Source organism: Suncus etruscus, chromosome 15 (genome assembly GCF_024139225.1).
Source record: "Suncus etruscus isolate mSunEtr1 chromosome 15, mSunEtr1.pri.cur, whole genome shotgun sequence".
In the NCBI taxonomy this organism is placed as follows: domain Eukaryota; kingdom Metazoa; phylum Chordata; class Mammalia; order Eulipotyphla; family Soricidae; genus Suncus; species Suncus etruscus.
The window spans coordinates 75822062-75847908 of NC_064862.1; the positions used below are offsets into that span (position 1 = coordinate 75822062).

Consider the following 25847-nt stretch of genomic DNA (forward strand, 5'->3'; position numbering starts at 1 on the left):
ATTGGTGTATAGAAAGGCCATTGATTTTTGTGTGTTAATTTTGTAGCCTGCCACCTTGCTATATGTGTCTATTGTTTCTAGAAGCTTTTTGGTAGAGTCTTTAGGGTTTTCTAAGTAGAGCATCATGTCATCTGCAAACAGTGAGAGCTTGACTTCTTCCTTTCCTATCTGGATTCCCTTGATATCTTTTTCTTGCCTAATCGCTATAGCAAGTACTTCCAGTGCTATGTTGAATAGGAGTGGTGAGAGAGGACAGCCTTGTCTTGTGCCAGAATTTAGAGGGAAGGCTTTTAGTTTTTCTCCATTGAGGATAATATTTGCCACTGGCTTGTGGTAGATGGCCTTAACTATATTGAGAAAGGTTCCTTCCATTCCCATCTTGCTGAGAGTTTTGATCAAGAATGGGTGTTGGACCTTGTCAAATGCTTTCTCTGCATCTATTGATATAATCATGTGGTTTTTATTTTTCTTGTTGTTGATGTTGTGTATTATGTTGATAGACTTACGGATGTTAAACCATCCTTGCATTCCTGGGATGAAACCTACTTGATCGTAGTGGATGATCTTCTTAATGAGGTATTGAATCCTATTTGCCAGGATTTTGTTGAGGATCTTTGCATCTGCATTCATCAGCGATATTGGTCTGTAATTTTCTTTTTTCGTAGCATCTCTGTCTGGTTTAGGTATCAAGGTGATGTTGGCTTCATAAAAGCTATTTGGGAGTGTTTCCACTTGTTCAATTTCATGAAAGAGTCTTGCCAGGATTGGTAGTAGTTCCTCTTGGAAAGTTTGATAGAATTCATTAGTGAATCCATCTGGGCCTGGGCTTTTGTTTTTGGGCAGACTTTTGATTACCATTTTTATTTCATCAATGGTGATGGGGGTGTTTAGATATGCTACATCTTCTTCTTTCAACCGTGGAAGATTATAAGAGTCCAAGAATTTATCCATTTCTTCCAGGTTCTCATTTTTAGTGGCATAGAGTTTTTCAAAGTAGTTTCTGATTACCCTTTGAATCTCTGTCATATCAGTAGTGATCTCTCCTTTTTCATTCCTAATACGAGTTATCAAGTTTCTCTCTCTCTCTTTCTTTGTTAGGTTTGCCAGTGGTCTATCAATCTTGTTTATTTTTTCGAAGAACCAACTTCTGCTTTCGTTGATCTTTCGGATTCTTTTTTGGGTTTCTACTTCGTTGATTTCTGCTCTCAGCTTTGTTATTTCCTTCTGTCTTCCTATTTTTGGGTCCTTTTGTTGAGTACTTTCTAGTTCTATTAGCTGTGTCATTAAGCTACTCAGGTAAGCTCCTTCTTCCTTCCTGATGTGTGCTTGCAAAGCTATAAATTTTCCTCTCAGTACTGCTTTTGCTGTGTCCCATAAGTTCTGATAGTTTGTGTCTTCATTGTCATTTGTTTCCAGGAACCTTTTGATTTCCTTCTTGATTTCATCTCGGACCCACTGGTTATTGAGTATGAGGCTGTTTAACTTCCAGGTGTTAAAGTTTTTCTTCCGAGTCCCTTTGGAATTCACAAATAATTTCAGAGCCTTGTGGTCAGCGAAGGTAGTCTGCAAAATTTCTATCCTCTTGATATTATGGAGGTATGTTTTATGTGCCAGCATGTAGTCTATCCTGGAGAATGTCCCATGTACATTGGAGAAGAATGTGTATCCAGGTTTCTGGGGATGGAGTGTCATATATATATCCACTAGGCCTCTTTCTTCCATTTCTCTCCTCAGGTCTAGTATATTCTTGTTGGGTTTCAGTCTGGTTGACCTATCCAGTGTTGACAAAGCAGTGTTGAGGTCCCCCACAATTATTGTGTTGTTATTGATATTGTTTTTCAGATTTGTCAACAGTTGTTTTAAATATTTTGCTGGCCCCTCATTTGGTGCATATATGTTTAGGAGAGTTATTTCTTCCTGCTCTACATACCCCTTGATTAATATAAAATATCCATCTTTGTCCCTTACAACCTTCCTGAGTATAAAGTTTGCATTATCTGATATTAGTATGGCCACTCCAGCTTTTTTATGGGTGTTGTTTGCTTGGATAACTTTTCTCCAGCCTTTTATTTTGAGTCTATGTTTGTTCTGACTATTCAGGTGCGTTTCTTGTAGGCAGCAGAAGGTTGGATTGAGTTTTTTGATTCATTTAGCCACTCTGTGTCTCTTATCTGGTGCATTTAGTCCATTGACGTTGAGAGAAAGAATTGTCCTGGGATTTAATGCCATCTTTATATCGAAACTTGGTGTGTCTTTTGGTCAGTCTTGTCTTAGATTAGGTCTTTCAGTTTTTCTCTTAAGACTGGTTTTGAGTCTGTAAAGTTTCTGAGCTGTTTTTTGTCTGTGAAACCATGTATTCTTCCGTCAAACCGGAAAGTGAGTTTTGCTGGGTACAGTATTCTAGGTGAAGCATTCATTTCATTCAGTCTTGTCACAATATCCCACCACTGCTTTCTGGCATTTAGTGTTTCTGGTGACAGGTCTGCTGTAAATCTCAAGGATGCTTGCTTGAATGTAATTTCCCCTTTTGATCTTGCTGTTTTCAGAATTCTGTCTCTATCTGTGGGATTTGTCATTGTGACTAGGATGTGTCTTGGGGTGGTTTTTCTTGGGTCTCTTTTGGTTGGTACTCTTCGAGCATGCAGGATTTGATCACATATATTCTTTAGCTCTGGGAGTTTCTCTTTAATGATGTTCTTGACCGTTGATTCTTCCTGGAAATTTTCTTCCTGGGTCTCTGGGACTCCAATGATTCTTAAGTTGTTTCTGTTGATCTTATCATAGACCTCTATTTTCATCTGTTCCCATTCTTTGACTAATTTTTCCATTGTCTGTTCATTTGTTTTAAGTTTTTTTTCCAATCTCTCCTGCTGTATGGAATTGTTATGTATCTCATCTTCCACAGCACCAAGTCTATTCTCAGCTTCTGATACCCTGTCCCAGAGCTTATCCATTTTGTCATTCACTTCGTTTACTGATTTTTTTCAGGCCTGTTATTTGACATGTTATTTCAGTTTGGAGTTTTGTGATTTCTGTCTTCATATTTTCTTGATTCTTATTAGTGTTCTGTTCTATTCTATTCATGGTTTCTTTGAGTTCTTTGAGTATATTCCATATTGCTACTCTAAAGTCCTTATCTGAGAGATTGATTAGTTGGTTGGTCGTTAACTGGTCATCAGAATTGTCATCTTCATTCTCTATGTCTGATGCTGGCCTGCGTTGTTTCCCCATTGTCACACTTGTATTGTGGGCTTTTCTACGTGTTGTGGTGGTATTCATTGGTCATATGATGCAGGCAACACACTTCTCTGGCTCCGCCCTTTCTGGATGGGCCGACTTGCCTCCAAGGTAGGGGAGTCCTCCGTGGATGAAGCCTCACACAGGATCAAATCTTAGGCCCAAGCACGCAGCAGAGAAGACAGTCTGGAGAGAAATTCTTGCTTCTGTGATCCAGCACAGTTCTTAGTGTGGTTTTTTTCTTCTTGTGATGGTGTTCTTTTTTTAGAAAGAGCGCACGGCTGCGTAGCGAAGTGGAGCTAAGTGCCTTCTGGAGCCTCTTTTCAGCCCACTCTCAGGAGGTTCACGCAACAGGATAGCAGAGAGACACACACAGGCAGCACTCACAGTTTTTCACAGTCGGGCCCCACTGGTCAGGCGTAGTTTTCACTCGCTCACTGGGCAGCTTCAGAATGCTGTATTTTTGGGGTTCACTTCCCTGGACTCTGAGGAGAGTCACTGGCTCGCTGGGTAGTTTCCGAATGTAGTTTCTTTGGGGTTCGCTTCCCAGGGCTCTGAGGAGAGCTTCCAGAGTTCAGGAAAGACAGAGAAGGGTAGGACAGGGCTCCCTTCCGGTGCTCAGTTTCCTCAGAAGAAGCACAGCCGGGTGGAGACTCTGCAGGTAGAGCAATCAGCACTCTGCCTGGAAACCCCCACATCCAGCCATTTCTTACTCACTCACTGGCTCGCTGGGTAGCTCCCGAATGTAGTTTCTTTGGGGTTCACTTCCCAGGGCTCTGAGGAGAGCTTCCAGAGTTCAGGAAAGACAGAGAAGAGTAGGACAGGGCTCCCTTCAGGTGCTCAGTTTCTGGTTCGCTGGGTAGCTTCCAAATGTAGTTTCTTTGGGGTTCGCTTCCCAGGGCTCTGAGGAGAGCTTCCAGAGTTCAGGAAAGACAGAGAAGGGTAGGACAGGGCTCCCTTCTGGTGCTCAGTTCCTCAGAAGAAGCACAGCCCGGTGGAGACTCTGCAGGTAGAGCAATCAGCACTCTGCCTGGAAACCCCCACATGCAGCCATTTCTCACTCACTCACTGGCTCGCTGGGTAGCTTCCGAATGTAGTTTCTTTGGGGTTCGCTTCCCAGGGCTCTGAGGAGAGCTTCCAGAGTTCAGGAAAGACAGAGAAGGGTAGGACAGGGCTCCCTTCCGGTGCTCAGTTCCTCAGAAGAAGCACAGCCCGGTGGAGACTCTGCAGGTAGAGCAATCAGCACTCTGCCTGAAAACCCCCCGGGGAAAGATCTTTTTCTCCCTGTCAGTCCAGCCTCGAAGTTATTTTATTGGTGACTTATGCCCTTTCCCAACACAACAACAAAATGTCTGTGTGCTAACAACAAACAAACAAAAAAGTGAAAAAAATTCTGCATTTTAATGCAACTTTATTAAAAAATAACATTTTAAACTGCAGTCATGGGGCTGGAGCAGTGGCGCAGGTGGTAGGGCATTTGCCTTGCACTCGTTAACCTAGGACTGACCTCGGTTACATCACCCAGCGTCCCATATGGTCCCCCAACCAGAAGCGATTTCTGAGTGCATAGCCAGGAGTAACCCCTGAGCGTCATCAGGTGTGGCCCAAACAACCAAAAAAAAAAAAAACCAATAAAAAAAACCCCAACCTACAGTCACAAGAAGTTCCTGGTTACAAAAATGCACACATTTGGCATCTCCAGCTCTTTCAGCTTTCTTTTCTTTTCTTTTCTTTTTTGGTAGCACCTGCCTGTGCTCAGGGATTACTCCTAGCTCTGCTCTCAGGAATCACTCCTGTAGACTCTGGGGTCCATATGGAATGCCAGGGAACCAGCGCTGGGCACCTGGAGAGCATCAGTCTTGCTGCAGAGGAGCCTGAGCCAACAGGGCCACTTGACTCGGGTCTTGCCTGTGATAATAGTGTGGCCACAAGGGGGAACCAGTCAGTGGGCTAGGAGAGGATTCAGGCAGTTTCTTTGGGTACCTTGTAAATAAATATCCACACATCAGGCCTGTTAACTACCCAAAAGGACACGATTAAATTTGATTGTTTCGGCTTTGGGCCACACCCGGCAGCACACAGGGGTTACTCCTGGCTCTGCACTCAGAAATCACCCCTGGCAGGCTTAAGGGACCATATGGGATGCCAGGAATTGAACCCAGGTCTGTCCTGGGTAGGCTGCATGCAAGGCAAGTGCCCTACCTGCTGTGCTATCTCTCTGACCCCTGAGTTTGGAGCTATAGCACAGTTGTAGGGCGTTTGCCTTGAAAGTGCTGATCCAGGACGAACCTTGGCTCCATTCCTGGAGTCCCATCTGGTCCCCAAGCCAAGAGCAATTTCTGAGCGCAGAGCTAGGAATAACCCCTGAGCATCACTGGGTGTGGCCCAAAAACAAAAAACAAAAATAAAAGATTTCCCCATTTTAATGTGCCTATGCAAAAAAGAACAGTGCCACAGGATACTATCAGTTCCTGGTGTTGGGCAACATCTCATGCCTGTTCCTTCCCCAGTGTGTACAGGTATGAAGCTTAGCCTCCGTTCAACTCTCTTCCCTGAGTATCCATTGGCTATTTTCAACCTGGCACTACCTTGTCAAGGCCTTTTCGCCTACAAGCTCCATTTCTCTGCCCAGGGAACATGTTCTGAACTTATCTGCAATTCTCTGTTCTCTGTGCTCAATCTCCTGGAGCCAATGGCTGTATTTTTTTTTCAGCAGGTTTGCTCAGCAAGGTTGCTTGGGGGAGGCTGTGCTTATTATTTGTTTGTGATTTTTGAAGGGATGCTGTGTGAAACAGAAGCCTCATGACCCAGTCCCTAGGAACTGGGGAGATGTGGGTCTGGGAGCAAATGTCGACACAGGAAATAATCCACACAAAGTTGAAAGGAATAGTATAGGTTCAGGAAAATTTCACCACAAGTTTTCTGCTACTAACACTTAGGCCAGCAGGCAGATAGTTCAGTTGTAGAAAACTGAAATGGCAAGCAGTTTCTTCCTGAGATCTGGGGTCTTTATTGGGAAGTGAAGGACCACAGCATGGGGTGGAGAACAGGTAGGGTAAGAGACCAATCCAAAAGGTGCTTCAATCCAGTGAGTGTTAAGCACCAGCAAAGAATTATCCTGAATAGAATGAAGACCAGTTATTCAAACTCCTCCTCCTCCTCCTCCTCCTCCTCCTCCTCCTCCTCCTCCTCCTTCTTCTTCTGGGCCACACCCGGCGGTGCTCAGGGGTTACTCCTGGCTGTCTGCTCAGAAGTAACTCCTGGCAGGCACGGGGGACCATATGGGACACCGGGATTCGAACCAACCACCTTTGGTCCTGGATTGGCTGCTTGCAAGGCAAACACTGCTGTGCTATCTCTCCGGACCCCACCTCCTTCTTCTTAACTTTATAGAAAAATGAAGAAATAGGGGCTGGAGCAGTGGCGCAAGTGGTAAGGCATTTGCCTTGCTCAAGCTAGCCTAGAACAGACCGCTCTTTGATCCCCCACACTTCGATCCCCCGTCGTCCCATATGGTCCCCCAAGGGGCAATTTCTGAGTGCATAGCCAGGAGTAAGTCCTGAGTGTCACCGGGTATGGCCCAGAAACAAACAAACAACAAGCAAACAACAAAAAAAGAAAATGAAGGAATAGGGCCAGAGAGGTAGTACAGTAGTAAGGCATTTGCCTTGTATGTGGCTGATCTTGGATGAACCCGAATTCGATTTCTAGCATCCCATATAGTTCCCCAAGTCTGCCAGTAGAGATTTCTGAGCACAGAGCCAGGAGTAATTCCTGAGTGCTGCCAGATGTGGCCCAAAAACAACAACAACAACAACAAAAAAAAAAAAAAAAGAAAGAAAGAAAGAAAGAAAAAGAAAAAGAAAAAATAAAGGAAAAGAAAAATGCAGAAATATGAGGTAAAAAAAAAGTAATTTGTGTCCCAAGGTTCTAAGAAATAGACAGAAGTCTCTATCTAAAACATAAAAGGGGTGGTTGTTTTTTGCATAGGCACAGCAAAAGTTGGGAAAAATAGAAATAAAAACCCTTTAGCCATAAAACAGGGCGCCCTTACCCATCAAGCAACCCATCATAAAACCAACTACAGGCTCCAGGCATACTAATTTGTCTAACCCCAAAGTCTTTCTTCATGGTCTCAGGATAGGTTCTTCTCAAACACGGTTGTTTAACCAGGCTTCAGTAATTAGACATCTTGGTGTTTGCACAGATCCTATGTCAAAGTCATGGTGTCACAAAGCATCTTCTGGTATCATCTCAATGTTAGGTGGCTTAGGGTTAGGATTTAGGGGAAATCTACCTTGAAAGCAAGCCATTTCTGATTTCCAAGTCATCGTCGGGGAGCAGATGAGCCTACCCTGGGGCAAGTAGGTGCCAAGGCAGTTTTAAGGCCTATCCTGGTAGAATGTTGATTCTTGGTGTTGGTACAGAAAACTGTGCCAGTTCCAAAGATGGAAACCAAGGTTCAGAGGTGATCAGTTGATGTTCGAGTGAATGAAGCCTAGTCAAATCACTATGACTAATATTCAGGGTGAGCTCCCATCCCTATGAGATAATAACTTCTCTCTATATCTAATATTTCCCCATTTTAATGTACCTATGCAAAAAGAACAGTGCCACAGGATACTATTGGTGCATATGGGGAAATAATAACAAATCAAACAACATCTATAACCTAGAAATAACAAAAACAGAAAACTCAAAAGATACTATCTACTAGAATTTCCTATTCAACAAAGAGGAGGTGGGAAACTACATCTACATAAGTACACAACAAAGAATTATATATATTGAGGAAATACACCTAAAGAGATATATAAAGGAAGTATATGTATGTATCCCCTTTAAGTCTTCTTTTTTTTTTTTTTTTTTTTTTTTTTTTGTGGTTTTTGGGTCACACCCGGCAGTGCTCAGGGGTTATTCCTGGCTCCAGGCTCAGAAATTGCTCCTGGCAGGCACGGGAGGACCATATATGGGACGCCGGGATTCGAACCGATGACCTCCTGCATGAGAGGCAAACGCCTTACCTCCATGCTATCTCTCCGGCCCCCCCTTTAAGTCTTCTGAAATAGTTTGGGGGGGGGAATAAATTCCAGATAAAGCTTCATCCAGCAACGTGGTCTTGTAGAGACAGAAACAGCATTCATGGATCAGAAAATGTCTTAGAGGGGCTGGAGAGATAGCACAGTAGTAGGGCATTTGCCTTGCATGTAGCAATGAGGCCGGAAAGATAGCACAGAGGTAGGGACTGTGCCTTGCATGCAGCTGACCTGGGAAGGACCTGGCACCCATATGGTCCCCCAGCCTGCCAGAAGCGATTTCTGAGTGCAGAGCCAGGAGTAATCCCTGAGCACCACTCTGTGTGTACGAACAACTGATCAATCAATCTATCTATCAATAAATAAAGTAGAAAAAAAAGAAAAGTGTAGCAGTAATTGGGGCTGATAACACAGTGATAGGGTGTTTGTCTTGCATGTGGCCAACCTGGGATGGACCTGATTCCATCCCCGACATCTCATACGGTCCCCCAAGCCTGTCAGGAGTGATTTCTGAGCACAGAGCTGTGAGTAACTCCTGAGCGCTGCCAGGTGTGGCCAAATAATCCAAAACTCATTAAACTCCTTGTGTCTCTGTCAAGCTTGTTTTGTAGTCATTTTATTTTATTTTATTTTATTATTTTTTGCTTTTTTGGGCCAAACTTGGTGATGCACATGGGTTACTCCTGGCTAGGTGCTCAGAAATTGCTCCTGGCTTGAAGACCATATGGGACGCTGGAGATTGAACCTAGGTCTGTCCTGGGTCAACCACATGCAAGTCAAATGTACTATGTCCGCTCCAGCCCTGTTTTGCAGCTTTTGAATTAACAAGATGATCACTGAGGCCGAGAGATAGCACAGCAGTAAGGCATTTGCCTTGCAAGCAGCTGATCTAGGATGGATAGTGGTTTGATTCTCGGCATCCCAAATGGTCCCCTGTGCCTGTCAGGAGTGATTTCTGAGTGCAGAATCAGAAATAACCCCTGAGTGCCTCTGGGTGTGACTCAATCCCCCCCCCCCCAAAAAAAACCCAAAACCAAAATATCCCTCAAAACCAAAAAATCGAGATGATAACTATTTTCCTTTTTATATCTTTTCTGTCTTTTAGCTTTGTCCAAATATTGATGACCATCCATTAGGAATAGATGGAATAGTAGTTGACGTGGATCTTATTGATTGTGCCCTGAAGACTGGTCATTAAGCGTTTCTTTTCTTTTCTTTTCTTTTTTTGTGGTCAGTCAAGCCAACTTGGCCAACAGTTTCTTTTGTTTTTCAGACTCTGATTTTCACCATCCTTTATCATCCTACATCTCCTGAATCAAGGGTTCTAAGACTCTCTTGGTTCTCCCAATCATAGAGGAGAAGAAGGTGAATTTGGTCTGGCAGTGGCACAGGACAAACAGGGCCTCCCAGACTTGCAGACTCCTGGGCAGAAGGACTTCCCTTGACTGTGGCCGAAAGTACCAAAGGTAAAATTTTCCAGAACTTTAGGTGGTAATGAGCCAGATGGGGTTAATAAGGAAGGAAACCAGAAGTTTGCCTCTGTCTCATCAGTTCTTTGAGTTAAACTTGGTGCTGAATCTTCACCATATTGGTCAAAAACAGTTTCCCAGCAGCAAACATAAACAGATGGGATAGTATAAAATTTAGATGTTTCTGAACAGCCAAATACATGAGGATCAGAATAAAAAGTCACCTCACATGACAGAAATATGACACCCTGCAGACTGGGAGAAAATATCTTTCCACCATGCTCCTGACAAAAGATAAATAATACCTAAGAAATGCAAAACACTTGTAAAACTTAGCAGCAGCAACAGCAACAACAACAACAACAACAACAACAACAGAAAGTAGGGTTTATAATCATAAGGCACTTGTCTTACATGAGGTTGTCCTGGGTTTGATCCCCGAAATCCCATAGGGTTTCCCTGAACACTGCCAGGAGTGATTCCTGAGTGCAGAGCCAGGAGTAAGCCCCAAGCACCATCAAATTTACTCCCTCCAAAACAAAACAAAACAAAACAAAACAAAACATATAACCTTCTTATGGGTTGGAGACTGTCATCCTGAGTGAAGCTAGTCAGGAGAGGACAGAAAGATTGACCAATGCTTGACAGGACAGAAAGAAACAGAGTGAGAGAGAAAAGCTGGTCACAGACCAGGGCTGACCAAAGGCAAAGGGGTCATAAACATCCTCATCCTTTTGGGGGGGTGGCAGCTGCCTGACCCTCCTCCCTCCCCACAGCTCCCAAGGCACATGGCTGTATATGTGGGAAGATAAGCAACAAGGAGAAGCTTGTGTGGGGTGAAGTGGGCAGGGAAATCTCATTCCTGGGGGGTCTGTTGATTCTCAGAAAGTTATTGTGCTAGAGCAGCCTGGGGTTTTGGGCTCCTATGAGTGCTCAGACATCACCAAGCTGAAACACCCCACCCCAATCCCAGACTTCGACATCAGCCCTCGCCCCCACCTGCCCTGTCACCCACTCGCCCAGCTGTCTTGGACCTGAGTCAATGGAGTCATTGAGGAATCAGGGCACATTCACGGCGGTCTGAAGCATGTGCTTGTGTCCTGAGCTTGGGGTCGCCCTCTGTCCCGCCCCCGCTGCAAAGGGGCAGACAAGGAATCTGGGTCCCTGGCCAAGCGCCCGCATAGTCCTGAGCTGTGGGGGTGCTGGAGAGTTTCATCCCAAGGCCTCTGTCTTCTTCCATTCATTGCCCGCTGCCCCGGCCTTGCACAAAGGCCCTTGGAAACTGCTTCCCAGCTGGTCTGAGCTAAAAGGTTCTCAGAGGATTCTATTTGAGGAGCTGATCTTTTTATTAGACTGGGATGGCATCTTGATCCCTGGAAATAGATTTGCAAATCTATTTGCTCTGAAGTCTATTTTGGGGGGCTACACCCAGCAGTGCTCGGGGCTTACTCCTGGCTCTGTGCTCAGGGATCACTCCTGACCATACTTAGGGAATATGTAGGTTGCTGAGGATCAAACCCAGGTCTCTGCGTACAAGACAAGTGCTTTGCCTGCTGAACTATAGCTGCTCTGGCAGCTTTCTTCTAAATAGGAAGAAGAAATGAAACAATGAATAATATTCCATAGTATGAATAGTCCATATTTCCATCATTTGTTTATTCATTCAGCAGTTGTTGGGTATCTCCTTCTTGTGGCTATCCCTTTTAGCCTCTAAAATATTTTTCTTTTAAAAAAAGTGTTTTGGGGCCAAAACAATAGTATAGCAAGTAGGAAGTTTGCCTTGCATGTGGCCTGCTTAGGTGTGATTCTTGGCATCCCATAGAATTGCCAAACTTCACCAAGAGTGATTCCTGAGCAAGAGTAACTCCTGAGTCTCACCAGACGTGACTCCCCCCAAAAAATTAGAAAAAAGAGCCATAGTGTGGAGGGCTTTTGCTTTGCATATAGCAGTCCCAGGTTCAATTTCTGGTGCCCTATATGGTCCTCTGAGCACCAGGAGGAGTGATTCGTGAATGCAGTGCCAGGAGTGACCCCTAGTATAGTCGGCTGTTATCACTCAGCCCCTCCAAAAATAACTTAAAAAAAAGTATTTTCTTGGGGCCGGAGAGGTAGCATGGAGGTAGGACATTTGCTTTACATGCAGAAGGACAGTGGTTCGAATCCCGGCATCCCACATTGTCCCCGAGCCTATCAGGAGTGATTTCTGAGCTTAGAGCCAGAAGTAACCCCTGAGCGCTGCCGGGTGTGACCCAAAAACCAAAAAAAAAAAAAAATAAAGTATTTTCTTCAGGTATTGGGGATCAAATCTAGATCTCCCATGAATAAGGCAGGTACTTTCACTGAGCTCTGTCCTAGCCCAGCTGTGAAATTTCTCTTGCCTTTTAGTTCTTTTCCTTTTCTTGCAGGCCTACCTAGACTCGTGAGCTCCAGTCCTGATCCCCCACTTTCCTGACCCAGGCTTTCTCCTCCAGAGCCAGATTCACCAGCAATGAGAGCCCTCAGCTCCTCACTTCAGGGGTTGGGCTTGGGGGACGTCCTACCCTGGGCTGACTAGAACAGGAGTGAGGCTGAGGGGAGCAGGATCCAGGGGCAGGAAACTCCTCCAGCAGATATTTGGGGGCAGGGCAGAGAGCAATGTTGCCTGTATCTTCTGGAGAGGAGAGGAGTAGTGGTGCTCAGTAGGTATTGCTGGGGCCAGAACAGCTGCGGTGAAGGACAGGTAGGTTCTGGCAGGGCACAGGCAGCCTCCCCCATTGCTCTCTGCTTCTTCCCTCCAGACCCTCAAAATTCTCTGCTGAACACCACTGGCCCAGGTCAGCTCTGGGAACCTGTCCAAGAAGGTTTTGGGGGGGTGGGGGCGGAGAGACAGCACATCAGTAGGGTATTTGCCTTGTACATAGCTAACCCAGGAAGGACATGGGTTCGATCCCTGGCATCCCATATGGTCCCCCGAGCCTGTCAGGAATGATTTCTGAGGCAGAGCCAGGAGTGGGCCCTGAGCTCTGCACAGGTATGGCCCACCCCCCAAAAAACCCCAAAACAAAACAAAAAAGGTTTCAGAGTTCTGGCTGCAGGCCTGGGAGTGCTGGAAGGAAGGAGGAAACTTCAAGAACTTCGACTTCCTGCCTGGGTCCCCAGAGTGGGGCTAGTGGGTACTGAATGGGGAAAACAGGGACCAAGGGGAGATTCTGACTGATTGAATTAGCATTGTGCTGAGCCCCTCAGAGCTTGGATTGCATGGTGGGGGATCCACTCTGAGGTGCATGACCCCTGGAGATAGTCAGGTTACTGCAATGAGATGGTGGCCCAACCTAGGTTGTGGTCCCCACGGATGCAGCTGGAAAGCAGCTCCTGCAGCCAGCTCAGCTGGGTTGAGCCAGAGACAATGGCAGGGCTGGGGCTTTGAGGGTGGGAGGATGAAGGAGCTGGGCCAGAGCCAGATGCGCTACCCAACAATCTCCCCTCTCAGAGTCGAGTGGGTCCAGCTGAGTGACCCTGGCTGGGACGGCAGGAACCCTGGGCTTGAAGTTCTGCAGTGGAACTCGGAGGCTCCCATTCCAGCTGGAGCGTTGGCTGAAACCTGAGGAGTCCCTAGCCCCGAGCTTTTATCCTGTAAATGAGCCGGTGAGTTGGCCTTGGGCTGATTTTTAACATGGGAAGCAGATTTGGTCTCATAAATATTTTCCATAATTATGTGTATACACACATGCAAGAGTGTGTGCATATATGTACACATATACACACATACATATGTGTCAGCAGCCTCCCAGGCTGTGCTCATTGAGCTTCAGGTCCTCCTGGGTGAACAGTCTGTGTCCTACCTGCTCTCCCAGGCTGAAGTCCCAGCAGCTGTTTCCTTTTCCTTGGCTTTTTACCTTGGCTTGTTCTGAATACTGGAATGACTCTTTCTTTCTTCTTTCTTTCTTTCTTTCTTTCTTTCTTTCTTTCTTTCTTTCTTTCTTTCTTTCTCTTTTCTTCTTTCTTCTTCTTTCTTTCTTTCTTTCTTTCTTTCTTTCTTTCTTTCTTTCTTTTCTTTCTTTCTTTCTTTCTTTCTCTTTCTTTCTTTCTTTCTTTCTTTCTTTCTTTCTTTCTTTCTTTCTCTTTTCTTTCTTTCTTCTTTCTCTTTCTTTCTTTCTTTTCTTTTTCTTTCTTTCTTCTTTCTTTCTTTCTTTCTTTCTTTTCTTTCTTTCTTTCTTCTTTCTTTCTTTTCTTTCTCTCTCTCTTTCTCTCTCTTTCTCTCTTTCTCTCTCTCTTTTCTCTCTCTTTCTTCTCTCTTTCTTTCTTTTCTTTCTTTCTTTCTTTCTTTCTTTCTTTCTTCTTTCTTTCTTTCTTCTCTTTCTTTCTTTCTTTCTTTCTCTTTCTTTCTTTCTTTCTTTCTTTCTTTTCTTTCTTTCTTTCTTTTCTTTCTTTCTTTCTTTTCTTTCTTTCTTTCTTTCTTTCTTTCTTTTTCTTTCTTCTTTCTTTCCTTTCTTTCCTTCCTTCTCCTCCTTCCCTCCCTTCCTCCTTCCCCTCCTTCCTCCTTCCTTCCTTCCTTCCTTCTCCTTCCTTCCTTCCTTCCTTCCTTCCTTCCTTCCTTCCTTCCTCCTTCCTTCCTTTCTTCCTTTCTTCCTTCCTTCCTTCCTTCCTTCCTTCCTTCCTTCCTTCCTTCCTTCCTTCCTTCCTTCCTTCCTTCCTCCTTCCTTCCTTCCTTCCTTCCTTCCTTCCTTCCTTCCTTCCTTCCTTCCTTCCTTCCTTCCTTCCTTCCTTCCTTCCTTCCTTCCTTCTGTCATTCTCTCTTCCTTTCTTCCTTTGTTCTTCCCACCTCACTTCCTTTTCTTTCTTTCTCTTTCTCTTTCTTTCTCCCTTCCTTCCTCCCTCCCTCCCTCCCTTCCTTCTTCCCTTCTATCTTTTTTTTTTTGTCACATACAGCAGGATCCTCCTGGCTCTGCACTCAGAAGTCACTCCTGATAGGCCCAGGGGATCCTATGGAATGCCAGGGATTGAACTGGGTTGGACCTGTGCAAGACAGACATCCTCCCTGCTGTGCCCCTGCCTCTTTTTCTTTTCTTTTTTTTTTTTTTTTGTGGTTTTTTGGGTCACACCCGGCAGTGCTCAGGGGTTATTCCTGGCTCCAGGCTCAGAAATTGCTCCTGGCAGGCACGGGGGACCATATGGGACGCTGGGATTCAAACCGATGACCTCCTGCATGAAAGGCAAATGCCTTACCTCCATGCTATCTCTCCAGCCCTGCTGCCTCTTTTTCTTAAACCATCATTTATTGTTATTAGTAAAATGTCCCCAACTCTCTCTTCTTACCTCCCTCTGGATGTCCCAAAGCCCCTCCTGTGAAGGCTGCAGGTGTCACCCCTATCTTCCCTGCTCTATGTGGGGCTTGTTCTCTTAGAAGAACCATTTACTCTGTCTGGTGTTTATGGCATCTTGGTATTAGAAGGGTGAAATTTTTGTCATCTTATGTAAACATTTTTTGGGGAGGCTGGTTAAGACACTTGTCTTGTACTTGGCTTACCTGGGTTTGACCCCGGGACCCATATGGTCCCCCGAGCACTGAATCACTGAACTGATTCTTGAGTGCAATCCTCCCTGAGTACTGCTGGGTATAGCCCCAACACCATAAAATTTTTTTTGATATGTAGTGCCAGGGATTGAACTGGCCATCAGCTATATGCTAGGCTAATACCTTAACCCCTGGACCACCTCCCTGTCTCAAGACTTCTGAGTTTTGATTGTCAATGACAGGAATAGAAATGGAAGGCCAGGGAGGAGGTTTAGAGTTGATTCTCAGAGGCTCAAATACATTTTCTCTGTGTTGGAGGATGTTGAACTATTATCAGGTGACTGGGCCCTTGCAGCAGATCCCTGGAAATATCTCTAGCTCTTCAATGGTGGAGTCACGATGCTTCTGTCAAAGTATTATCCCAATGCTTGGCTTACTCTTCGCCTGTGACTACAGCACCAAACCCCCCCCCCCCCACTTTAAATTGCTTCATGCACTACCTGTGGTCGTATAGTTGGGAACAGCTAGGAGACAAGTCAGATCTCATTAGCTGTCAACTTAAATTAGAAATTTAGATGCTGGAGTCAAAATAGCACAGGACTGGGAATATAACACATTTTATGCCAGAGTCTGTTTCTCTGCACCTTCTTCTTCTTCTTTTTTTTTTTTTTTTGGTTTTTGGGTCACACCCAGCAGTGCTCAGGGGTTACTCCTGGCTCTATGCTCAGAAGTCACCCCTGGCAGGTGCAGGGGACCATATGGGATGCCAGGATTCGAACCACCATCCTTCTGCATGAAAGGCAAACGCCTTACCTCCATGCTATCTTTCCGGGTCCTTCTCTGCACCTTCTTCTGAGCCAGAGGTAGAGGAGTGAGTGTGGATTCAGTCTGGTGACTGTGCAGACTATACTGAGTAGACAAAGATGCAGTTGGCGGAACTGGGTTTGCAGCCTAATGTGGCCTGCTGGATGTGATCCTGAAACCAACCAACCAACCAACCAACCAACCAACCAACCAACCAACCAACCAACCAAACAAACAAAAATACCCAAAGAGCTGAGATTTTGAAGTCTGACCTTGGGCAGGGTCATCCATCCCTACAAAGGAATAGAAGTCCAAGGAACACTGGCCAAGCAGAGTTTTGACTATGACAAAACTTGCAATGTTTATTTTAGCAGCTTTGGGTCACAAACTATCATATTCTGCCAGGCTCCTCAAGGATTTTTTTTTTCTTTTCTTTGGCCAAACCCAGTGATGTTCAGTAGTGCTCAGTAATCACTGCCAGCTCTGTACTCAGGAATTACTCCTGATGGTGCTCAGGATACCATACGGGAAGTTGGAGATTGAATCTGGGTCAACCACATGCAAGGCAAGTGCCCTTCTTCCTGTCCTATTGCTCCAGCCCTCACTGTTATTCTTATTTTGATTTTAGATCACAAACAAACAAACAAACAAAAAAACCCAAAATCAGAAATCTCTCCTGGCAGGCTCTGGGGACCATATGGGATGCTGGGAATCGAACCTGGGTCAGCCACATGTAAGACAAGTGCCTGCCCTGCTGTATTATCGCTCGGGCTCTCACTGTTACTCTTTTACAGAGTCTCGAAACAGATGCATTCAGAACCCAGGAAGCTCTCCAGCTCCTGAGAGGATCGAGAGAACTCTCCTTGGGGACTTGGACAGATTGATTGGGACAGACAGCAGTGAGTAACCCCAGCACCCAGCCGTGCTTTTCGCCCTCCCAGGATGTGTGGCCCACTCCTGCGGCGGCTGGTGATGGAGGAGAGTCGGCACAGCACCCTCGTGGGGAGGCTTCTTCTCCCTGTGCTGCTGGGATTCCGTCTCTTGCTGCTCGCCATAGCCGGCCTGGACATCTACCGTGATGACCAGAGTGAATTCACGTGCAACACCCAGATACCCGGCTGCAAGGCCACCTGCTACGATGCCTTCCATCCCCTGTCCCCGCTGCGTTTCTGGCTCTTCCAGGTCCTCCTGGTTGCTGTTCCCAGTGCCATCTACCTGGGCTTCACCTTCTATCATGTCGTCTGGCACTGGGAAGAGCCAGGAAAGCCACAGGAGGCTGAGATGCTGCTCCGGGAAAGAGGAGGCAGCTCAGATGCTACCCAGGGGACTGGGGCTCCCCGGATCTTCTGGGCCTACGTGGTCCAGCTTGGGGTGCGGCTGGCTCTGGAGGCGACGGCCCTGTGGGGCCAGCACCACCTCTATGGGTCCAAGATTCCTGGATCGCTCTCGTGCCGTCGGGAACCGTGCCCTGGCAGTGTGACTTGCATCCTGTCACGGCCATCGGAGAAGACAATCCTTCTCAATGCCATGCTGGGCATCAGTGGGCTCTGTGCCCTCTTCACGCTCCTGGAGCTGCTGCTGCTTGGCCTGCGGAGATGGCTGTCCACCTGGGATCCCAGAGCTGCCTTTGCTAAGTGCTGCCCCAGGATTGCCAGAGGCCCCAAGAAATCGAGCAGCACCTCCCCAGAGGCGGCAGCCAAGGAGCCAGCACGAGAAGCAGGTGAGAGCACAGGGCTGGGCCCTGCATTTCTCTTCCTCTTTCTCTTCCTTTCTTTCTCTTCCTTTCTTTCTGTCGCTCTCCCTTCCTCTCTCTCTTCCTTCCTCCCTCCCTCCCTCCCTTCCTCCTTCCCTCCCTCACTCCCCTCCTTCCTTCCCTCTTCTTTCTTTCTTTCTTTCTTTCTTTCTTTCTTTCTTTCTTTCTTTCTTTCTTTCTTTCTTTCTTTCTTTCTTTCTTTCTTTCTTTCTTTCTTTCTTCTCTTCTTCTTTCTTTTTCTTTCTTTCTTCTTTCTTTCTTTTTTCTTTCTTTCTTTCTTTCTTTCTTTTCTTTCTTTCTTTCTTTCTCTTTCTTTCTTTCTTTCTTTCTTTCTTTCTTTCTTTCTTTCTTTCTTTCTTTCTTTCTTTCTTTCTTTCTTTCTTTCTTTCTTTTCTTTCTTTCTTTTCTTTACTTCCTTATCTTTCCCTCCTTCCTTCCTTCCTCCCTTCCTCCCTTCCTCTTTCTTTCTTTCTTTCTTTCTTTTCTTTCTTTCTTCTTTCTTTTCTTATCTTTCTTTCTTTCTCTCTCTCTCTCTCTCTCTCTCCCTCCCTCCCTCTCCCTCCCTCCCTCCCTCCCTCCTCCCCTCCCTCCCTCCCTCCCTCCCTTCCTTCCTTCTTCCTTCCTTCCTTCCTTCCTTCCTTCCTTCCTTCCTTCCTTCCTTCCATTCTTTCGTCATACCTGGCAGCTCTCAGGGGTTACTCCTGGTTCTGTGCTCAAAAATTGCTCCTGGCAGGCTCAGGGGACCAGAATGGGATACTGGAATTGAACCACTATCTCTCCTGGGTCAGCCACGTGCAAGGCAAACACCCTACCACCTTGCTATCTCTCTGGCCCCTGAATTTCTTTTGCTTCCTCTTAAAGCTTCTGTCCAGAGACCACTAACTGAGGTCTGATAGCTAATAGAATCTGGGAAGGCTCTGGGCCCTGCACCCCATTGGGTCCCCCAGACTTTGGTCCTTCCAGTGAGCCAGGCCCACACCTTCACCCTTTTCTCCCTCCTGGGTCTTGATCCACCTAGAAACCAGGCTCAACCCCATTTGGTTCTGACTTTGCAGAGTTATGAGGCTCCTGATTCAGCCCACCAGGGTTACAAACCTCCACCAGCTCTTCTTCCTGCTTTTGGGGGACCATGGGTGCTGCCCTGCTCTGGGTCAGAGTCTGTGAAGCATCTTGAAGGACTGAACGATCTTCCTCCTTGCTCTGAAGTGCTCCTGTGTCTTCTCTCCAGAAGCTTCCAGGACCTACACCCCTACTTTTTTGGATGGGTTCCAGAGTCAGCCTCAACGTGGCCTCCAGGAAAGAGAGCATCTCTCCACTCAACGTGGCCTCCAGGAAAGAGAGCCTCTCTCCATTCATCTGTCCCATCCACCAACACTGTCAGTGGCTGTGGCCTTACTCATGTTGAGATTCTCCCTGGTGCCCCATATTCTCTGCTCCTGCTGCTTCTTTGTCCTGTGACCTCCAGAGCCCAAGGCCGGGACTGATTCCTTTTCCAGGGCCCTTCCACCCTCAGTGCCCTCTGGACCCTCATTGAATTCCATGGGTGTGGCAACCCAAGTCACCCTTCACTTCCCTTTTCCACTATGTGTGGTCAGTTGCCCTCAGAACTCAGCAGGGCACCTGTGTGGGCCCCCCTGGGTCTCCTCTATAGCACACAGCCAAGACAGGGCTTTAACTGCTGATTCGAAGTACCAGGAAGGAAGGATGTCCTCAGGGGGCAACACAGTGGGTACCTTATTATCTTACATTTTATTTTGGGGCCACAACTGCTGGTGATCAGGGGTTGCTTCTGGCTCTGTACTCAGGAATCATTCCTGATGCTGCTCAGGGGACCCTATGGGATGCTGGGGATTAAACTGGGGTCATTTGTGTACAAGAGAAGCACCCTCCTTCCTGTGTTCCTGTGTTCTATCTCTCCCTTAAATTTTTTATTTTTTGTTTTGGTATTTTGGATGAGGAAGGGACACAAATATTAGTACTTGGGCCATTCCATAGGACTCTGTGCTCAGAGTTCCTTCCTTCCTGTGATGCTCAGGGTCCCACACTATGCTAAAGATCAAACTTGAACCCTCAGCACACCTCAGCTGGCACCTTACATCTGAGTATCATCTTTCTTTCTTTCTTTCTTTCTTTCTTTCTTTCTTTCTTTCTTTCTTTCTTTCTTTCTTTCTTTCTTTCTTTCTTTCTTTCTTTCTTTCTTTCTTTCTTTCTTTCTTTCTTTCTTTCTTTCTTTCTTTCTTTCTTTCTTTCTTTCTTTCTTTCTTTCTTTCTTTCTTTCTTTCTTTCTTTCTTTCTTTCTTTCTTTCTTTCTTTTCTTTCTTTCTTTCTTTCTTTCTTTCTTTCTCTCTCTCTCTCTCTCTCTCTCTCTCTCTCTCTCTCTCTCTTTCTTTCTTTCTTTCTTTCTTTCTTTCTTTCTTTCTTTCTTTCTTTCTTTCTTTCTTTCTTTCTTTCTTTCTTTCTTTCTTTCTTTCTTTCTTTCTTTCTTTCTTTCTTTCTTTCTGTCTTTCTTTCTTTCTTTTCTCACCTTCTTTCTCTCTTTCTTTGTCATACCTGGCTGTGTTCAGGGGTTACTCCTGGCTCTGTGCTCAGAAATCACTCCTGGAAAGCTCATCCCTATGGGATTCCAGGAATTGAATTTGGGTCAGCCACATGCAAAGCAAATGCCCTACTGCTGTGCTATGGCTCTGGCCCCTCATCTTGTTTCTTTTCATTTGAGCATCTCCTCATTCCTGGCCAAGGGCTGGACTCTGTCTTTTCCCAATATCACTTTTCTCAGTTCTGAACCCAGAACAATTACTTTTTTTTCTCTTCCTTTTTTTTGGGGGGGGACACACCACACTCAGTTATGTTCAAGATCTAGGTGCTGGCTCTAGGTACTTGGGAGTTCACATGGGATGCTGGGGACTGAATCTGGTTTGTGAATGTAGGGCAAACATCTTCCCCACTATACTATTGCTCTGATCCTATTTTGTTTTATTCTTCTAAATCACAAGTCAGTCATGAAGACTAATTTTCACAGAAAGGTATTGATTTTACTAGGACATGCTGGCAGTAGTGAGAAAATAATAATTTATTTATTTATTTTTTTTGGATTTTGGGTCACACCTGGCAATGCTCAGGAGTCACTCCTGGCTCTATTCTCAGAAATTGCTCTTGGCAGGCTTGGGGGACCATATGGAATGCCGGGATTCGAACCACCATCCTTCTGCATGCAAGGCAAATGCCTTACCTCCATGTTATCTCTCCGGCCCCCAATAATAATTTTTTTTTTTGTGATTCAATTGTTTCATTAAGAATCATGTTTTGGGGGGCCAGAATGATAGCATGGTGGGTAGGGCATTTGCCTTGCACATGGCCGACCCAGGTTTAGTTCCTGGCATCCCATATGGTCCCCTGAGCCTGCCAGTAGTACTTTTCTGAGTGCAGACTCAGGAGTGATCCTATGTTATGGGGCCCCATAACAAAACAAAACAAATCTCACACACACATACACACACAAAGGAAAAGGAAAAAAAATCACATGTTGACTTGAATAGAAAATTTACTGGGCCCAGCTAAGTCACTAAGGAGAAAGGCCAATATATCAGTTTGATTTCTCCTTACATGGGTCCCCATTTAGCAACAGTGGTACTGAGATACAGTTCACGTACCCTGACATACACTCATTGGAAGTAGAGACGTCAATTGTTTTGAGAGTAACATAGAACTGTGTATCCATCCGCACAAATACTGTAGAACGTTTTCATTAACTCAAAAGGAAAATCCCATGTTTCATAGCTGAGATCCTCTTCCGCCCCTAACCCCAACAGAATAGCAATCACTCATTTATTTCCTGTCTTCATTGCTCATATAATATGTGATCTTGGGCACAAGCTTGTTTCCTTTTTTTCTGTTTTTGGGGGTCCCTTTACATTGAAGCATCTGCTACTCATATTTTGTTGGCCCATTTTCCAGTTGATGGACATTTAGATGTCTTACACTCTGATCATATGTGTTATGGTGCTATGAATGTGTTTGGATAAGTCTAGTGCAAGAAACATGTTCCCTTAACTTAGGAAGTACACTTGTTGGGAGCTAGAATTAATGTTTCATTTTAATCCAGATCTTTCCCCACATTGGTTGGGCTATATTGCACACTCACCATCATTCCATAATTGTGCAAAGCAAGGTCCATGACTGTTGTGTATGCAAATACTGGTATCTCAAAATATATGTTATTAACTCCACATAAAGGAGTGTATTTATTTGTTTGCTTGTTTATTTTTATCTGTGAGCAACAAGGGGAAAGAGCCCTGCCTGCTCATATATTGTACCTGTGCTCCTAATGTATTGTTTAAGACAGAAGAGTCTTTTTTTTGTGTGTGTGTGTTTGGGCCACACCCGTTTGATGCTCAGGGGTTACTCCTGGCTAAGTGCTCAGAAATCACCCCTGGCTTGGGGGGACTATATGGGACGCCGGGGGATCAAACTGCAGTCCGTCCTACACTAGCGCTTGCAAGGCAGACACCTTACCTCTAGTGCCACCTTCCCGGTCCCAAGACAGAAGAGTCTTAAAAATATTAATTTGGTTGGGGGCCGGGCGGTGGCGCTAGAGGTAAGGTGCCTGTCTTGCCTGCGCTAGCCTTGGACGGACCGCGGTTCGATCCCCCGGCTTCCCATATGGTCCCCCAAGCCAGGAGCGACTTCTGAGCGCATAGCCAGGAGTAACCCCTGAGCGTCACCGGGTGTGGCCCAAAAACCAAAAAAAAAAAATTTGGGGAGATAGCTTGGAGGTAAGGTATTTGCCTTGCATGCAGAAGGTCGGTGGTTCGAATCTCAGCATCCCATATGGTCCCCTGAGCCTGCCAGGAGCGATTTCTGAGCGTAGAGCTAGGAGTAACCCCTGAGTGCTGCAGGGTGTGACCCAGAAAATAAAAAAAATTAATTAGTGGGTCAGAGAGATCATACAGCATGGAAGTCATTTACATTGACCCAGGTTTGATCCCTGGCACCCCATATGACCTTCTGAGCCTCACCAGGAGTGATCCCTGAAGGCACAGCCAGGAGAAAGTCGAGATCATAGCCAAGTGTGGCCTCCATTTGCACCCACATAAAGTTATTATTTTTATTGTACATTCTTTACAGGTCTTGATAAATTATAATTTTTGAAATTCCACAGAAGCCTCAATTAGAGAAGAATTTCTAGGGAGATGAAGGGAGCATAGGGTTAAAACAATAACAGAAGCCAGAGTGATAGCACAGCAGGGAGGGCATTTGCCTTCCACACTTTGATCCCTGGAATTCTATCTGGTCCCCAGAGCACTGCCAGGAGTGATTTCTAAGTGTAGAGCCAAGAGTACCCCTTGAGTGCCTCTTGACCCTTAAGAAAAAAAAAAGGAAACAGAAACAAAGGTTTCTTTTTTTTTTTTTTTTTTTTTGTTTTTGGGCCCACCCGGCGGTGCTCAGGGGTTACTCCTGGCTGTCTGCTCAGAAATAGCTCCTGGCAGGCACGGGGGACCATATGGGACACTGGGATTCGAACCAACCACCTTAGGTCTTGGATCGGCTGTCTGCAAGGCAAACACCGCTGTGCTATCTCTCCGGGCCCAGAAACAAAGGTTTCTTTGTGTGTGTGTGTGTGTGTGTGTGTGTGTGTGTGTGTGTGTGTGTGTGTATCTCTGTGTAATTTTGCATTAGAGCCTTCTGCGTTCACCCTCATGAGCTAGCTCATAACTCCAGACATGTTTTTGAAGAAAAGGATGATGCATGGAATCTTTTCAACAACACCACAGGATTCAATAAGAAATGCTAGTAAAAGACAAAAACAATTTTTAGGATCTGAAGAAAAACTCAATTCTGAATAAATTTGTGAATCACAGTGCCTCAGTAAAGATACATTTTAAAGAATTATAAAAAAGTAAGACGTATTGGTCAAGTGACTGACATCCATTGCTTTACAGTTCATAAAAAGGAATTAGTTAAAAATACCAATACATCCCAGTGAGATCATGAAGAAAGCTGTAGGAAAGTGAGTCCAAAAAACATGCTATTGGGGGTTGGAGTGATAGCATAGCAGGGAGGGAGTTTGCCTTGCACACGGACAGCCAGGTTTGATCCCAGCATCCCATATTGTACCCAGAACCCACCAGGAGTGATTCCTGAGCAAAGAGCTAGGAGTGACTCCTGAACACTGCTGGGTGTAGCCCCCAAACATAAAGCAAACAAACAACTCCCCATTCTAGTAACTGATTTGAGATAGAGAATGAAGATGAATGTCATGTTATCTAGAATGAAGAGGAGCCCCTTAAAAGAACTATCTGGAATCCCAAGGACGCAGAGTCATCACATTTTCTTCTTTTGCATTTTGCATCTGAAACCTTCCCACACATTGGAGTATGGGCTAGGGTGGCTGGGAAGGAAGAAAAGTGGGGTTTGTCAGGGCTAGAGAAATAGCATGGAGGTAAGGCCTTTGCCTTGCATGCAGAAGGACTGCGGTTCGAATCCTGGCATCCCATATGGTCCTCCGAGCCTGCCATGAGCGATTTCTCAGGGTAGAGCCTGGAGTAACCCCTGAGCTTCTGGGTGTGACTCCAAATCCACCGACCCCCCCAAAAAAAGTGCTGTTTGTCACTAGTACAGATTGAGAAATATCTCCATCTTGGGCCGGAGAGATAGTATGGAGGTAGGGCATTTGCCTTGCATGCAGAAGGATGGTTGTTCGAATCCCGGCATCCCATATGGTCCCCTGAGCCTGTCAGGAGCTATTACTGAGCATAGAGCCAGGAGTAAACCCTGAGCGTGGCAGGGTGTGACCCAAAAGCTAAAAAGAAGTGAAAAATAACTTCATCCACTAATTTATTTGCTAGGACATTGGGGAGATGCTCAGAGAGTCTTGTGTGCATAGAGGTGAGGTCTCAGATTATCTCTTAAAATGATTGGGTGTTTTGGGACAAAGCCCTTCGAGGTTCTAAGACAAAATAGCCAGGAATTTAAAAAAGTTGAATCTATTATGGCTAATGGGCCCTTGGAGAAGAGATTTCCTTATTATCTTCAGGGTCACACACCTCATGATATCACTTTTCTCTGACTTTTATAACAAACACTAAAACAAAGTGAAGCCTTTTGGGGTTGTATCTCTCAGGGTCTCTGCAACTGTAATTGGTACCTTGAGTCCTGGTCTCCGACAGAGACTCAAAATGTGCCCCCTGGGTTGAAATCCCTGATGCCTCAGTTTGCCTCAGCTGACATCATCGTTCCTCTGGGTGAGGGGATGTTTCATATCTCACACATGCTGCTCCTTTCTTTCATGATGAGCTCATGTCATACCAAATCTGTGATTCTTTTCTCCCTGAAGAAATATCCTTGTCACCAGGAAGGGACAGAAAACACTAGCAACTCATCAAATTCTAGGTTTAGTAAGTTAGGATGGTGGTGGTAAACCTCAGGAGAAAATATCATGAATAATTCCCAAATCAGGAAATCCAGAACAAATCCAGACCATTCTCATGGATGACTAAACTGGTGTTAAATGTAGCCCTTAAGAGATAAAGTGAATAGAAACTCTCATTGCCCAAGATCTGCCAGTCCTGTTGGGATAAAGAGGTGTTGTTTGAGGAAGTAGATGCATGATTCTAAGTCACTACTAAGAAACATTAAGGATCCTGTCCTGCTGTGTTAATTTGTCCTGCTGGGTCCTGGTGGAGGTCAAAATTCAGAGCAGATTGTAAAAGCATCACACACAATTTCATGTGCTGTGTTGTTGCTGCTGCTGGTGCTCTGGACAATCAGTGTAAACAGTACCTGTGAAGACAATTCCCTTCTCAAGTCTCCCAGTAAACAGAAATTTCTAGGGTTGGAGAAGGACTCTCATGAGTTTCTCAGAAAAGGCTTCTTTGGATGACCAATAGCCAATATGTGAGTCATTGAACTCAGTAGAGTGGACTTATCCTGTCTCCTCCATTGCAATTTTATACTTGTTCTCTCCCCAGTCTCTACAGAAAGCCCAGGTAAGGTAAGTCTGGGTTGTGACTATCCAGGTCCCCTTAAAATCTAGTGCGTGGGCCTGGAGAGATAGC

At 45.4% G+C, this 25847-nt stretch overlaps 1 protein-coding gene across 1 annotated transcript; it reads left to right on the forward strand.

Annotated features, from left to right (window-relative positions):
- The first annotated feature begins 16982 nt into the window (after positions 1 to 16982).
- On the forward strand, positions 16983 to 21815 carry GJC3 (gap junction protein gamma 3). The gene is made up of 2 exons (XM_049788185.1): positions 16983 to 17760; positions 21748 to 21815. The coding sequence occupies exons 1-2, from the start codon at positions 16983 to 16985 to the stop codon at positions 21813 to 21815; spliced, it is 846 nt and encodes a 281-aa protein (XP_049644142.1).
- Positions 21816 to 25847: the final 4032 nt, after the last annotated feature.

Excerpts from the sequence above, each read along its gene's own strand:
- GJC3 (XM_049788185.1), top strand. The coding sequence starts at position 16,983 with ATGTGTGGCCCACTCCTGCGGCGGCTGGTGATGGAGGAGAGTCGGCAC. Across the intron at positions 17,761-21,747 it reads GGAGCCAGCACGAGAAGCAG|TTGATGGACATTTAGATGTC; the intron begins GTGAGAGCACAG and ends CCCATTTTCCAG.